This window comes from Oncorhynchus kisutch, linkage group LG30 (genome assembly GCF_002021735.2).
Source record: "Oncorhynchus kisutch isolate 150728-3 linkage group LG30, Okis_V2, whole genome shotgun sequence".
NCBI lineage: Eukaryota > Metazoa > Chordata > Actinopteri > Salmoniformes > Salmonidae > Oncorhynchus > Oncorhynchus kisutch.
Window position 1 is genome coordinate 14,053,980 of NC_034203.2, and position 14,961 is coordinate 14,068,940.

The 14,961-nt window shown below is 38.8% G+C and overlaps 1 protein-coding gene across 1 annotated transcript; it reads right to left on the reverse strand.

Annotated features, from left to right (window-relative positions):
* Positions 1-189: 189 nt before the first annotated feature.
* On the reverse strand, positions 190-13,177 carry penka (proenkephalin a). Its single transcript, XM_020467283.2, has 3 exons — positions 12,922-13,177; positions 12,564-12,704; positions 190-2,397 (listed from the first exon to the last, which is right to left on the reverse strand). Exons 2-3 carry the CDS (start codon positions 12,699-12,701, stop codon positions 1,849-1,851), a joined length of 687 nt encoding a protein of 228 aa, XP_020322872.1. The 5' UTR covers positions 12,702-12,704; positions 12,922-13,177; the 3' UTR covers positions 190-1,848.
* Positions 13,178-14,961: the final 1,784 nt, after the last annotated feature.

Genomic DNA, 14,961 nt, shown 5'->3' on the forward strand with positions numbered 1-14,961 from the left:
AGTAAGGAATTATGGGATTTAGGTATGTATGTTTGTCATTCAAAAGGTCCCGCAGGCTACATTTTTAAACGTTCTTTAGATGATTTATATTTTTGCATGTAAAAATAAAAACAGATTTTGTTCCATACAGAAAATAAATGACCAACTAGATACATACATAATCACATGATACATAAGTAACAATTAACATTTTCTTTAAGCATATTTTTTTTATTTTTTTTATTTTACCTTTATTTAACCAGGTAGGCAAGTTGAGAACAGGTTCTCATTTACAATTGCGACCTGGCCAAGATAAAGCATAGCATATGCCTAATGAGGGCTGACAAGACATTCAATTAATATGCATTGATTAATGAATACCATTAATATTTTGACATCTTCCTATTTGACATAACCATATATAGAGATTTGATAGATATGATAGATATTAATCTATACATTTGATAAAGGACTTATCTATATGATGTCTGCATCTGCCAACATTTTGGAAGTGAAAATCTGTGGCTATACACTGAGTATACAAAAAACTATGAACACCTGCTCCTTTCCATGACATAGACTGACCAGGTGAATCCAGGTGAAAGCTATGATCCCTTATTGATGTCACTTGTCAAATCCACTTCAATCAGTGTAGATGAAGGGGAGAAGGGATGTTAAAGAAGGATCTCTTCAACTCAATATTAGGAAGGTTTACTTAATGTTCTCTACACTCAGTGTAGATATGGTGGTGCCTCTGAACACTGAAACTAGAGAAATTGAAGATATTAATGAATGTGGCAGAATGGAGCGGGGCTATCAATCCCCTTTTGTAGAAATCTAACTTGTGAATCATATTTCAAATACTGCCTTATTGTTATGAAGAGCATTCTTCATATAGACCTCTAGCGGGATTAAGTTAAGCAAAATATCTAGCCAAGCTGTGAAGTTTTGGTACTGCGTGAAGTTGGGGGAGCTAAGAGACAACATCTAAAGGCAATTGCTGTTAATATTTTGTGTTCACGTGAGCAATGTGTACAAAAATATAGACAGGCCACAAAGCACCTACATTTGCTTAATAAATCTCCCCCCAAGCTGAGTGAATCTGTCAAATGAATCCAATCCTCAACACTAACACCATAGTTATTATCAGGTGGGCTTGGCAGAGTGAGACAGTAGCATTAGCTCCACTTCCCAAGCTGACAAACACATCAAACAGCCAGAACAAGACAGAGCGGAGTCCAATTATTTCTGCAGGATTCATGGGTTTATTAGGTTTTGTACAACTAATTGGTCTCAAATGCTGTTCTGTTCTCTATAGAAAGAACACAAAACGAGGACATTTTCAACTGAAAGCAACATGTTTCGACATCAGCATACTGAGATAAGTGTGAGCACGGTGGAAAGTAGGTCTAGCCACCAACATATTTTCATCTTGCCTTGCCAAGAGATTCTGGGCAATACTAAATAACCCACCATTAAAAATGGTTTGGATGACACAACAATACCCTAGGTAAGTCTAAAATTAACTAACACTTCAAAAAAGTTAACTATCGATTTAAAAACAGTGGCAAGTCAAAGAGAGAGAGCAAACAGGTCATGCCATGATTGGTTTTCCACACATGCCCCAGCCCGCGCACACCACAATGAACACGGGTTAATTTATAAATAACCAAACCCATAAAACATACAGTACTGGTTGTCATAAATGTAGTTATCATCACCTGATAGGCTTAGTGTTTTTTTTTGTCACAGTAAACCCAAACAAACAAAAAGCAGCACAGTACAAGCACAACAACAGAATAAGAATGGATCATCTGATCAATATTGAGAGTCCAGACTCATCAGGAGGGGTTGGAGAAGGGGCTGCCCCTAGTCCATGAATCCGCCATATTTCTTCTGTATCTCAGCCAGGGGGGAGTCAACCCCCTGCCCCTCCCAGGAGCGTTTCAGGAGCCCCCCCTTGTTCTTCTGATCCTCCAGCCACTCAGGCCTCCCTACCCTCCTCATGAAGCCCCCATAACGCTTCTTCAATGGCCTGCCCGCCACCTCCAGAGCCCCGAAGTCCCCCCCTCTCCTCATGAACCCCCCGTAGCGCTTGGCCAACTCTCCGTCTCTCTGCGCCTCCGCCTCTGAATTCAGGATCTTCAGGATCTCCAGACGGATGTCCTCTTCCTCAGCCACTGGGCTGTTCTGTCCTCCCTGCACTCCTCCATCCTGTACGGGTGGGCTCCTCCTGATCATGAACCCCCCGTAGCGCTTCATGAAGCCACCATACTTCTTGGCCAGCTGGTGCTGCTCGCCCTCCACCCCTTCCTGTTTGATTTCGTCAACAGCGACAGGCTCCTCCTCCAATAGGACGTCTCGGCAGAGGCGGAGCTTCGTGGTGTCCATGCTGCCCTCACATTCTATTGAGCATGTCTGCAAAGATATGAAGGGGAGGGGAACCTCAAAACACAGAAGTGTAGCAGAGGCTCACAAACCCATTTCCTTTCTGTAAATCTAGTTTTAATTTGAGACTTGTCTCTATCAAGGGGCACATGGTACACAGCCGTGAAGAAATAATATATTGTCTGGAGTGATATAGTGATATAGTGATATATGTTTTGCCATATAAAGGCAAATTGTACATATAGAGTAGTGTTTAATTAGACAATATTTAACAGGAGCAGAAACAAGTCCAATTCTGGTGCGTGAAATAACTGGGTGCGGCCGCTATTCTCCAATGCCAGAGAGACACAGTTGGATGTACAAACAAATGGATTCTATTTGCCTATACCAATATGTTATGATACTTCTCTATTAGTTTTAAGAATAATTAAATAAGTAAGATGGAAAACAGATGGAGGGACACTTTTATCTGGTTCATTAAACAGCTTCTGGCAAACACAGTTAATGAGAAAGCCTGTTACTACCCTACATCTAATGCCTCATAGCACTTGTCTTTTTTATTTCTGAGCACATCAAAGCAGCAGAGAAGAGGGCTTTTGTATAGCCTACAGATAATTCTGAATACATTATCTCATGGAAAATAAACGTCTCAGATTCATTTTTATTTGACTTTATTTTATTGGAGGTTATTTGAATAATATGAAAAAATGATCTCTAAGAACTATTATAAACTGGGTTGTTGGAGCCCTGAATTCTGATTGGCTGACAGCCATGGTAAATTTAAGCAATAATGCACGAGGAGGTGTGGTATATGGCCAACATGAAGGAATAGGGGAAAAGGAAACCGCACACTGCTCTTTATAGTATCACTGATCTTTAATAAGCTTTACTTATGGCATAGTTTTTGTGAATATTCTGAAATTTGCACCCTTATGTAGACCTAGCCCCACCCACATCCGTTCCAAACATAGAAGGGGATTGGAGGCAAAGGAAAAACAAATAAATGCTACCAAATATAACAATATGTATTTCATAAATATTACAAAAGTGTATAAATAAGACTTATGAAACACGTCTGTAAAACCACAATGAGGACATAGCAAGTTTTCATTAGTCATTGGGTACATAACGTATAACTATTTTAGGTTTGATGATGAATACTACCTCCAAACGAATGGAACATTGATGGACTCCACATTCGCCTTTATGTGGGTCTTTTTGAAGAAAGTTTTGTTAATAATGAAAACGAAAATCAATTTTTGAATAAAGTTCTGAAGTGGTATCGATATATTGACAAAAAATGTTGCATATGGGAAGGAACTGAAAAAGAGCTGTCAGATTTTATGGCACTACTCAATGACATTGACCCCAATCTCAAATTCACTATTGAACGTGACACTCAACGTGTTCATTACCTTGATATGTGGATTGAGAAATCAAATGGAACCCTGTTTTACAACTCTGTATAGAAAAGAAACGGACAGAATACTCTATTGCAGGTGGACAGCTTCCATCCTGAGCCATTAAAAAGGGGACTTCCAAGAAGCCACTTTTTCAGACTGCGCCGTATATGCCACTCCACAGAAGATTACCTAGAAAAAGCAGCGGAGATGCGCATTCGGTTTCTAAGAAGAGGCTATTCGCCACAATGTGTGGATGAAGCTCTTAATTTGGCATTGGGAAAAACAGGAGATGAACTGTTACAAAAAAGACCCGCTAAAGCTAAAGAACACTCTGTAATGTCCACAACTACATATACTTTGAACTCGCGAAAAGTGGGAGGTGTGGTCAAAAAACACTGGCATATTTTATCATCGGACCCAGTTTTGCTGGCTGATTTAAAAAATCCGCCACTTATTGTGTATAGGAGAGGTCGCAATTTACGCGATAAATTGGTTCATGCCAACTGCCAGCCACAAAAGAAAATCAGACAGGTTCTTTTACGCCCTCTACCAAATGGTAGCTATTAATGCAGAGGATGCGCACAGTGCAACAATATGATGAAGTGTGAATATTTCTGCCACCCACACACAGGAAAACGGTTCCAAATAAATTACATTATTACGTGTTCCACCACCCATGTTATTTACATTATTAAATGTCCATGTGGGCTCTGCTATGTCGGTAAAACTTCTCGTTCTCAAACAGAGAATTAGTGAACATAAAAGTTCAATCAGGAGAAACGACAGGGATTATCCAGTCCCAGTACATTTCAATGACCTGAAGCATGACATTTTTACCTTTAGATTTTGTGGCATAGAGAAAGTTAAGATATCAGACAGGTGATATTAATAATACTCTGAGAAAAAGATAATGTTTTGGGATTTTCACCAGCCAGACATTATTTCCTAAAGGGCTTCATGATGAAATGCCTATGTATGTTATGTTGTGAATTTGAACATGAATTATGTGCCTATTTAAGATGACTCTTGTTTTTCGTACGATGTACCCAATGACTAATGGAAACTTGCTATGTCCTCATTGTGGTTTTACAGACGTGTTTCATACGTCTTATTTATACACTTTTGTAATATTTATGAAATGCATATTGTTATATTTGGTAGCATTTATTTGTTTTTCCTTTGCCTCCAACCCCCTTCGATGTGTGTGGAACGGATGTGGGTGGGGCTAAGTCTACATAAGGGTGCACATTTTTTTTTTTTACTAAAGCTCTGACGAAGGCCGTGAGGCCGATACATAAAGCTTATTAAGGATCAGTGATACTATCAAGAGCAGTGTGCGGTTTCCTTTTTCCTTCATCTTGTTCAATTGTTGCCATGCACCTGCAAATAAGATTGCTCAGATGTGCGAGTGCATTTTGAATTTTGTATACGGCCAACATACCACGGCTAAGGGCTGTTCTTGCGCAGGACGCAACGTGGAGTGCCTGGACAGTCATTAGCTGTGGAATATTGGCCATATATCACAAAACCCCGAGGTGCTTTATTGCTATTATAAACTGGTTACCAACGTAATTACAGCAGTAAAATAAATGTGTTGTCATACTCGTGGTATATGGTCTGATATACCATGGCTGTCAGCCAATCTGCATTCAGGGCTCGGCCCACCAAGTTTATAACAGACCTTTTATACCACGGGTAAGACAAAACATTTATTTTAACTGCTCTAATTATGTTGGTAACCAGTCTATAATAGCAATAAGGCACCACAGGGTTTTTTGCTTAAATAAACTCTCTCTGAAATATGTCAATCAAACCCTGAGAAAATGCTTGAATTAATGAAGAGTAACATTTAATCGAGGCTGTATTGAAGCTCATAACTACTAACATGCTGCCCCCTGGTGAGGCTAAAACACACTAAGGTCACAAATAAAGACAGGTTTTCTGGAGACTGAACTCTTTTTATTTATTTAGGTAAGTCAGTTATGAACAAATTCTTATTTTACAGTGATGGCCTACCCCGGCCAAACCTTCCCTTAACCCGGACCACGCTGGGCCAATTATGCGCCGCCCTACGGGACTCCCAATCACGGCTGGTTGTGATACAGCCTGGGATCGAACCAGGGTCTGTAGTGACGCGTCTAGCACTGAGATGCAGTGCCTTAGACCGCTGCGCAACTCTGAGCCCTCTTACCTTTCATCGTGGTACATTTTTGTAATTTGTTGTTCGATGTTGACCATTTGGGATAAACTAGTACTACTAATTGTCTAATCTGATTCAGACACTCCGAAACCTGCCTTTAAACTTTAAACAAAGTGAAAATGTCCCTGGAAATTGATAATGCGCAACAGTCTTGGTTTTAGTACAAGCTATATTGTTGTAAATGTCTCAATTAAACCAAATAGGGTACTAGGGGGTAACTAGCCCCCCCTAAGAACAATCTCTAATTGCTGACACAAAAAAGCAACGTTTGGAAAAAAAATGGTATGTGGATGAAGGTCATGCTTGGGTGAATGAACTATAAAGGGAAATAAATGGCTACAGTTTACACTTTTTTAGTTGTTTCATGAAATGTTGTTTTTAGAAAAGGCATAGGGTTTCACACAAGTGAGTTAAAATCCATTTTATCACTTTGATTTAGAAATTCTTTAGTAAGTAATACTTAAAAGCTAAGTCTAGTTATTTTATTTTAATGATTTAAATCAAATATGGGGGGAAATGGGGTTGCACAATCCCCAAATCTGGAACATATTCAAGAAAGCATACAGTATTATATAGAGCTATTATTGCATGCAGGGTTGGGGAGTAACGGATTATAAAAAAAACGGTAATTGTAATCCGTTACGTTACCAGCAAAAATATTGTAATCAGATTATAGATACTGAAAAACTAGATGATTACTTTGAGGATTACTTTTAAATTCAGAAAGGAGGTTTGCAAAAAAAAAAAGTGACACCTCTGTTTTCTCAATGACATTCAAATCAGAATTGAAAAAAGGCGCAAGTTTATGTTTGTTCCACCTGAGCGAGCCTGACCACAAGTCAGAGACCACTATGATGACATACCAAGTGGCTTTGATGGATTGTAGGAAAAGAGCAGGAATAGGCTTTTGTAGGCTACAGTCCAAGTTATGTCTTACTGGTACGACTGCTGTCTGCATTCAAAGATTATCCTATTTGAATAAATCCTTGGAGGTAAGGATGACAGCAGTGGTGTAGTCTGAGGCGATACGGATATCGCTTATTATTGTTATCTACATACAGCATTGATGTGAATCACACTGCTGCTCTCTCATTTAGCTATTTGCGCCTTACGGATTGTGGTTGTTGTGGATGGCTGTTCACAAATCTAAATGTGTATTTGAACCCAATAATGGTTGAATTCAAGAAGTATAAACTGCCTATCAATCACTGTTTTTGAAACCAGTGGACAGCCAATGAAAAATGTGCTCTTGCAACAGCTGCACAGTGTGGATCCCAGACTATGAGCTTTTATTGCTCAATCTAATTCATGCTGATAAAAAAATGTAATCCATAGGCCTAATGAACACATGTTCAAACTTGTACAGTTTTTATAGACTTAAAGGGGCAATCTGTAGGTGCTACAGTGCCTTGCGAAAGTATTCGGCCCCCTTGAACTTTGCGACCTTTTGCCACATTTCAGGCTTCAAATATAAAGATAGAAAACTGTATTTTTTTGTGAAGAATCAACATCAAGTGGGACACAATCATGAAGTGGAACAACATTTATTGGATATTTCAAACTTTTTTAACAAATCAAAAACTGAAAAATTGGGCGTGCAAAATGATTCAGCCCCTTTACTTTCAGTGCAGCAAACTCTCTCCAGAAGTTCAGTGAGGATCTCTGAATGATCCAATGTTGACCTAAAAGACTAATGATGATAAATACAATCCACCTGTGTGTAATCAAGTCTCCGTATAAATGCACCTGCACTGTGATAGTCTCAGAGGTCTGTTAAAAGCGCAGAGAGCATCATGAAGAACAAGGAACACACCAGGCAGGTCCGAGATACTGTTGTGAAGAAGTTTAAAGCTGGATTTGGATACAAAAGGATTTCCCAAGCTTTAAACATCCCAAGGAGCACTGTGCAAGCGATAATATTGAAATGGAAGGAGTATCAGACCACTGCAAATCTACCAAGACCTGGCCGTCCCTCTAAACTTTCAGCTCATACAAGGAGAAGACTGATCAGAGATGCAGCCAAGAGGCCCATGATCACTCTGGATGAACTGCAGAGATCTACAGCTGAGGTGGGAGACTCTGTCCATAGGACAACAATCAGTCGTATATTGCACAAATCTGGCCTTTATGGAAGAGTGGCAAGAAGAAAGCCATTTCTTAAAGATATCCATAAAAAGTGTCATTTAAAGTTTGCCACAAGCCACCTGGGAGACACACCAAACACGTGGAAGAAGGTGCTCTGGTCAGATTAAACCAAAATTGAACTTTTTGGCAACAATGCAAAATGTTATGTTTGGCGTAAAAGCAACACAGCTCATCACCCTGAACACACCATCCCCACTGTCAAACATGGTGGTGGCAGCATCATGGTTTGGGCCTGCTTTTCTTCAGCAGGGACAGGGAAGATGGTTAAAATTGATGGGAAGATGGATGGAGCCAAATACAGGACCATTCTGGAAGAAAACCTGATGGAGTCTGCAAAAGAGAGCATCATGAAGAACAAGGAACACACCAGGCAGGTCCGAGATACTGTTGTGAAGAAGTTTAAAGCTGGATTTGGATACAAAAGGATTTCCCAAGCTTTAAACATCCCAAGGAGCACTGTGCAAGCGATAATATTGAAATGGAAGGAGTATCAGACCACTGCAAATCTACCAAGACCTGGCCGTCCCTCTAAACTTTCAGCTCATACAAGGAGAAGACTGATCAGAGATGCAGCCAAGAGGCCCATGATCACTCTGGATGAACTGCAGAGATCTACAGCTGAGGTGGGAGACTCTGTCCATAGGACAACAATCAGTCGTATATTGCACAAATCTGGCCTTTATGGAAGAGTGGCAAGAAGAAAGCCATTTCTTAAAGATATCCATAAAAAGTGTCATTTAAAGTTTGCCACAAGCCACCTGGGAGACACACCAAACACGTGGAAGAAGGTGCTCTGGTCAGATTAAACCAAAATTGAACTTTTTGGCAACAATGCAAAATGTTATGTTTGGCGTAAAAGCAACACAGCTCATCACCCTGAACACACCATCCCCACTGTCAAACATGGTGGTGGCAGCATCATGGTTTGGGCCTGCTTTTCTTCAGCAGGGACAGGGAAGATGGTTAAAATTGATGGGAAGATGGATGGAGCCAAATACAGGACCATTCTGGAAGAAAACCTGATGGAGTCTGCAAAAGACCTGAGACTGGGACGGAGATTTGTCTTCCAACAAGACAATGATCCAAAACATAAAGCAAAATCTACAATGGAATGGTTCAAAAATAAACATATCCAGGTGTTAGAATGGCCAAGTCAAAGTCCAGACCTGAATCCAATTGAGAATCTGTGGAAAGAACTGAAAACTGCTGTTCACAAATGCTCTCCATCCAACCTCACTGAGCTCGAGCTGTTTTGCAAGGAGGAATGGGAAAAAATGTCAGTCTCTCGATGTGCAAAACTGATAGAGACATACCCCAAGCGACTTACAGCTGTAATCGCAGCAAAAGGTGGCGCTACAAAGTATTAACTTAAGGGGGCTGAATAATTTTGCACGCCCAATTTTTCAGTTTTTGATTTGTTAAAAAAGTTTGAAATATCCAATAAATGTCGTTCCACTTCATGATTGTGTCCCACTTGTTGTTGATTCTTCACAAAAAAATACAGTTTTATATCTTTATGTTTGAAGCCTGAAATGTGGCAAAAGGTTGCAAAGTTCAAGGGGGCCGAATACTTTCGCAAGGCACTGTACATCCACTTTTGGACTTATATATATATATATATATATATATTTATCCATTGATTCTTGAAGAATATAACTTAATTCAACTGTCACACTACATGAGAACCCAAAATATAAGCTTGTTTTTCTTCAATGTTTGTAAACATTGTAAATGTAAACATATACTGTATATCCTCATAACATGGTTAATAAATCATTTTGATATCATGGATGGTCAGTCCTTGCATCCATAGCTCTGTCTATTAATCTGAGAGTGGTTACATTTCTCCAGGCCCATCCCTCAGCCTTTTACCAAAACAGAGGTGAGGTGGGGTTTTGTTATTGTTTCATCTGTGGTTTTACACTTTAAACAGCTGCATATTATCAAGATATCAAAGTGTCACCAAAAAAAAAGTCAACAATAGGCCTATAACAAATGCAGCATATGGCATTCATTTTTCACATGTAAATAGCACTTTCAGTGGTGCTCAAAGCATGCCATTCTATGAGCGCAGCATTTATTTTTCAAATCGAATCAATGAGCACAATCAGTCCTCCATGACAACAAAATCATAAACAACGGAGTAGGGCTGGCTAATAAGTCCTTAGTTTTGGGGTCATGCTCAGGTAAAACAATTTGGCTAATCTATACTTCCATATTTTCTAAGTCCTATTGTTGAAGATCAAGGGGTATAACATTTATTGGAATGACTGGAATTCTGATAGACTTTGGTTTTTAATATTAAGATATAATTGAATCAACATATTATATGTAGTAGAAAGCGATGGTTTAGAAGAAGCCTACATAACCAACCCATAAAGTAAAATGTTACATCCATAGATGGCAGGCCAGGTGAACTTTAACATTGATTTATCCTGCAATAGATGTGGTTCAATTGGTAACATACATTTTTGTCTTCTTCTAATGCCTCTTAAGGGGAAAGTAATCTAAAAGTAACTGGATGTAATCAGATTATGTTACTGAGTTTGGGTAATCAAAAAGTTACATTACTGATTACAATTTTGGACAGGTAACTAGTAGCTGTAATGGGTTACGTTTAGAAAGTAACCTACCCAACCCTGATTGCATGGAACTCCATTCCGTCTCATATTGCTCAAATAAACAGCAATCCTGGTAAAAAAAACAAACAGATAAAGCAACCCCTCACCCCTATTTGACCTAGATAGTTTGTGTGTGTATGCATTGATATATAAGCTATGTGTGCCTTTATTTTTTTTCTTGAGCTGTTCCTGCCTATTAATATTCTGTATTATGTCATGTTTCATGTGTTGTGTGGACCCCAGGAAGAGTAGTTGCTGCTTTTGCAACAGCTCATGGCGATCCTAATAAAATGAATTAAAAAAAATACATGTCACCATTAATATCCGCACTACGAGGAGATTTGATGTAAAGTCCCTCTTTTTAACTCACCTGCACATTCATTTTTTATGTTCTTTCTTTGTTGTTCCTTTTCCATACAATCCATCATGTACAATTGCACTTAAATATGCAAGATTTTAAATCCCAGCCGTCTTTAAAATTACATTCAGGAGCAAAAGGTTTTTAATAGTTGTTTTTAATTCATGAAAAAATTTTTTGAATATAATATTGGAATGGAATATAAATAATAACATTAAATAACATTGGAATATAACATTTAATAACAATAACTTAAGTAATTAACTCAGTGTAACATTGATGTGGCAATTCTCTTATGCTCTGCTATTGCACGATTCTAGTTTGTACCTGTAGGTCACAAATAAAGCTATCCCCAGTAAAATTGGAGCACAACTCATGAGCCCACCTCCTGCACTGCTCACACCTAATCCAGTCCCCACCTGTGACTGAAAACAATGGGAGAGATATCATTTGAAAAGCTATCTATTTATATGACATAAAATGCTGTGTAAAAGAGCTAAAATTCTATAAAGTTGCATTAACTGTAAAGCTATCAGTAACTAGTGGAAACATTTACCACTGCAATTAAGTTACGTAATCTTTTTTATGTATTTTACCTCAGACGATCTGGTAGTAAGGTTGCTAGCTAGTACTCCTAGCATCTTATGCTAACTAGTTAGCTGGCTAGCATTTACTGCTAGAGAAGTTGCTAGCAAGCAAGTTAGCATAAACTAGCGCTAACTGGGCTAGTCATTGTGAGTTGCCCCAAACACGCTCATCCAACATATTACTACTTTACTAAAAGAATATCTACATTTTTCTCTCTAAATAAGTTGATTATTTAAGGCTTTCCTACTTGTATATATATATATAGATCTATTTTCATTGGAATATATCTACAACTACAAAAAATTGATCAACTTACCTCAAATATCCTTTTGTTGAAATAATATTTTTTGTTCAACAAGAACAGTGCCAGCCGGGGAAAGTGTTGGAGAAATAATTTGATGACATCTTGTGGTCTTTATGTGAATTACATGGGGGGGGGGGGGGGCAGTTACCCCCTACTACCCTACTCATGTCATTTTAAAAACTGAATGATGGGTGCATAGAAATGTCTCGAGGTTACATGTTGTCACCAGTTAGACCAACAACACAAGTTGTTGCCTACATTAAACATTCAACCGAAACTATTATGACATTTCATATTGATGCAGTTAAAATGATGGGTTTCCTCATTTAATTGGTATTTCATTAATTGTCTGCCTGCATCAAAATAAATGAAAAACAGCTTAATAAAGTCGTGTTCCAAGGATACATGCACCTCACACAGCATTGCCTAACATTGAAATCACAAAAATAAACAGGTGGTTTGCCTACTGCGCAATCTTTCCCACGAAAAAGTGACTCGGAAAAAGTAGCACCCAGTTACTTTACTTTAAAAACATTTGAATTAAAACATGTCCAAAATGTACCAATTGTGGACCTACCAGAGTGTTAATTGCCGTCTGTTGTCCCAGTATGCGGTTGAGGCAGAGCGCACAGTCCTTCTCGCAGTCCGCTCCGACCGTGAGCGCAAAATACGCACAGAGAAGCAGCCTCCATAGTGAGTTTCCCGGGACAGCCATAGACTGGAGAACATGTGTTTTGGGAGAGAATCCACCAAGACTTGATTAGAAAACGTTTGTTATTTAGAGTTTTACTTACTGTTCATTTCTCACGAAGTGCTAAATCATGGACTATACAAAAAAAAGCCATTTATATCCTTAATTGGACTCTAAATTCAACTCAGTTATCCTCATTCCAAAGTTGCCAAGAAAAAACAAACCATCAAAAGCCAATACTTGCCTCTGTTTTTTATGCTTAGTTCAATCCCTGTGGTGTTGCAGTAGGAACTGTTGATTGTGAGGTTTTATACCAAATATAGTATTTCCCCCGGTGCTTACCAAGTCGCTGGAAAAAAACACATTTAGAACTGTTGCGATTGAGCCTATCAGCTTTCTCTAAAGTCTCGCGGATGGAAGAGCTCGTCGTTCACGAAGCTAAATACTCAGGAGGATGCTCAAAATGGATGCTTATGTGAGCTGAGTTCATAATGCAAGTTCAGTATCTTGATAGGTATAAGTAGTCCTCAGAAAACGTAATCATTATGTTTCCAGTCGTCAGAGGGGAATTTGACGCATAGACTGACGCAATTCATATTCCTTAGATTTATTTGACCTTGCAGGCTATAATAGGATGTTTGGAAAATGTAGGCTATTCAGTCATACTTTGACTACAGGTGTAGTATGTGAGTCACTTCTTATAAGAAGCTTTGTGTTTGCATTTAATAATGGGGTCCACACTTATTTGTTTTAACATAATGACAATTTTCAGTTCATTTTGAAACATGGTGGACCAGTTATTTGTGTCACACTGCCACAATACATCACATATGTCATGAGGTAACAGAGATCAATAAAAATGACTTCTTAGTCAAGTCGTAAACTATGAGATGATAATCCTGATGATAGCACACACACCTTTCTGTTGAAGGAGCACTCCATAGAGTGGATTGTGTTCTGTGCCATAGGATTATGGTGCCAGACTTTACAGCTACGATATTCAGAGACACACTCATCTTGCTCTGGGAGATTAGGTCACATAGGGCCAAGAGTCGGCACCTATTTTAAGATATATGCACCTGTATAAAAAATAATAAAAGGCAATATGAATCATCATGATCAGCAATCTCTTTCGTCAATATACACTGAGTGTATAAAGCATTGAGGACACCTGCTCTTTCTATGACATAGACTGATCATGTGAATCCAGGTGAAAGCTGTGATCCCTTATTGATGTCACTTGCTAAATCCACTTCATCAGTGTTATTAGGAAGGTGTTCCTAATGTTTGGTATAATCCGTGTATGTTTTACACAGGGATTTGTTACAAAGGCGTCCAATGAAATATGTCAAATTGATTCCTTAGAAAAACTTTACTTGCTGAATTCTGTAGAAAAGTCCTAGTCAGGCAAGGACAGATCATTTTGTATTGGACCTCGGCTTTTAATTAAAACTGGCCTTACACTGTTAACAGCCTTGTTTGTCGTCAAACTGTTTGTCAGGAAAGAGGAGCTACAGACAGTAATATGAAGTTGAGAGCAGTCAGTTACCATAATTATGGTCTACAGCTGTCTTGTCCTTATCAGAGTGAGTAAACAAAAAAGCACACCTAGTCAGATAAAGGGAGGTGAGAGGTTGGGAGGGAACTTGATAATTATGTTCACCTCTGATTAAAGCTGATTCTGCCTCTGTCTAGACTATTGGACCTGAATACAATAGTTTACAACTGTGGTCAAAAAATTAGTCCGTTTGGTTCTCTCTTCAAATCCTATTGAGGTGATATGAATGTGCATGCCATTGTGTGAGATAAACAATGCCAATGATCATGCAGATAATAATGTTGATGACAATGATGATAATGATGCAGATGTGATAATGATGATAATGGTGAAGATGACAATTTATTTATATATATTTTTTATTTAACCATTATTTAACTAGGCAAGTCAGTTAAGAACAAATTCTTATTTATGACGGCATACCACGGCCAAACCCTAACACCGAACGACGTTGGTCCAATTGTGCCCTATGATGAAGACGAGTCCTGTTGAGCAGCAGTTTATGTAACCCCATGGTGCTATTACACCCATATTACTGCACTAAGCTCTCCTGATGAGATCGGCATGTCGGATGATACCCCGTAATAGCTGTTATTTCATATAAATTAGTTATTTCTCCTGGAGCATGAGAAGCCAGTGGGCCAACAAGCTGGGTAGATGAAATACTACTGTGCTACAATATGGCTTCTGAGGCCCCCTGGATCCTAATGTCATTATATTCTAGAA

What these genes read in the sequence shown, in the direction of transcription:
- penka (XM_020467283.2), bottom strand. Translation starts at nt 12,701, where the DNA reads ATGGCTGTCCCGGGAAACTCACTATGGAGGCTGCTTCTCTGTGCGTAT. An exon ending in AGACGGCAATTAACACTCTG is followed by an intron (nt 2,398 to 12,563) that starts GTAGGTCCACAA and finishes ATATCTTTGCAG; the next exon opens with ACATGCTCAATAGAATGTGA.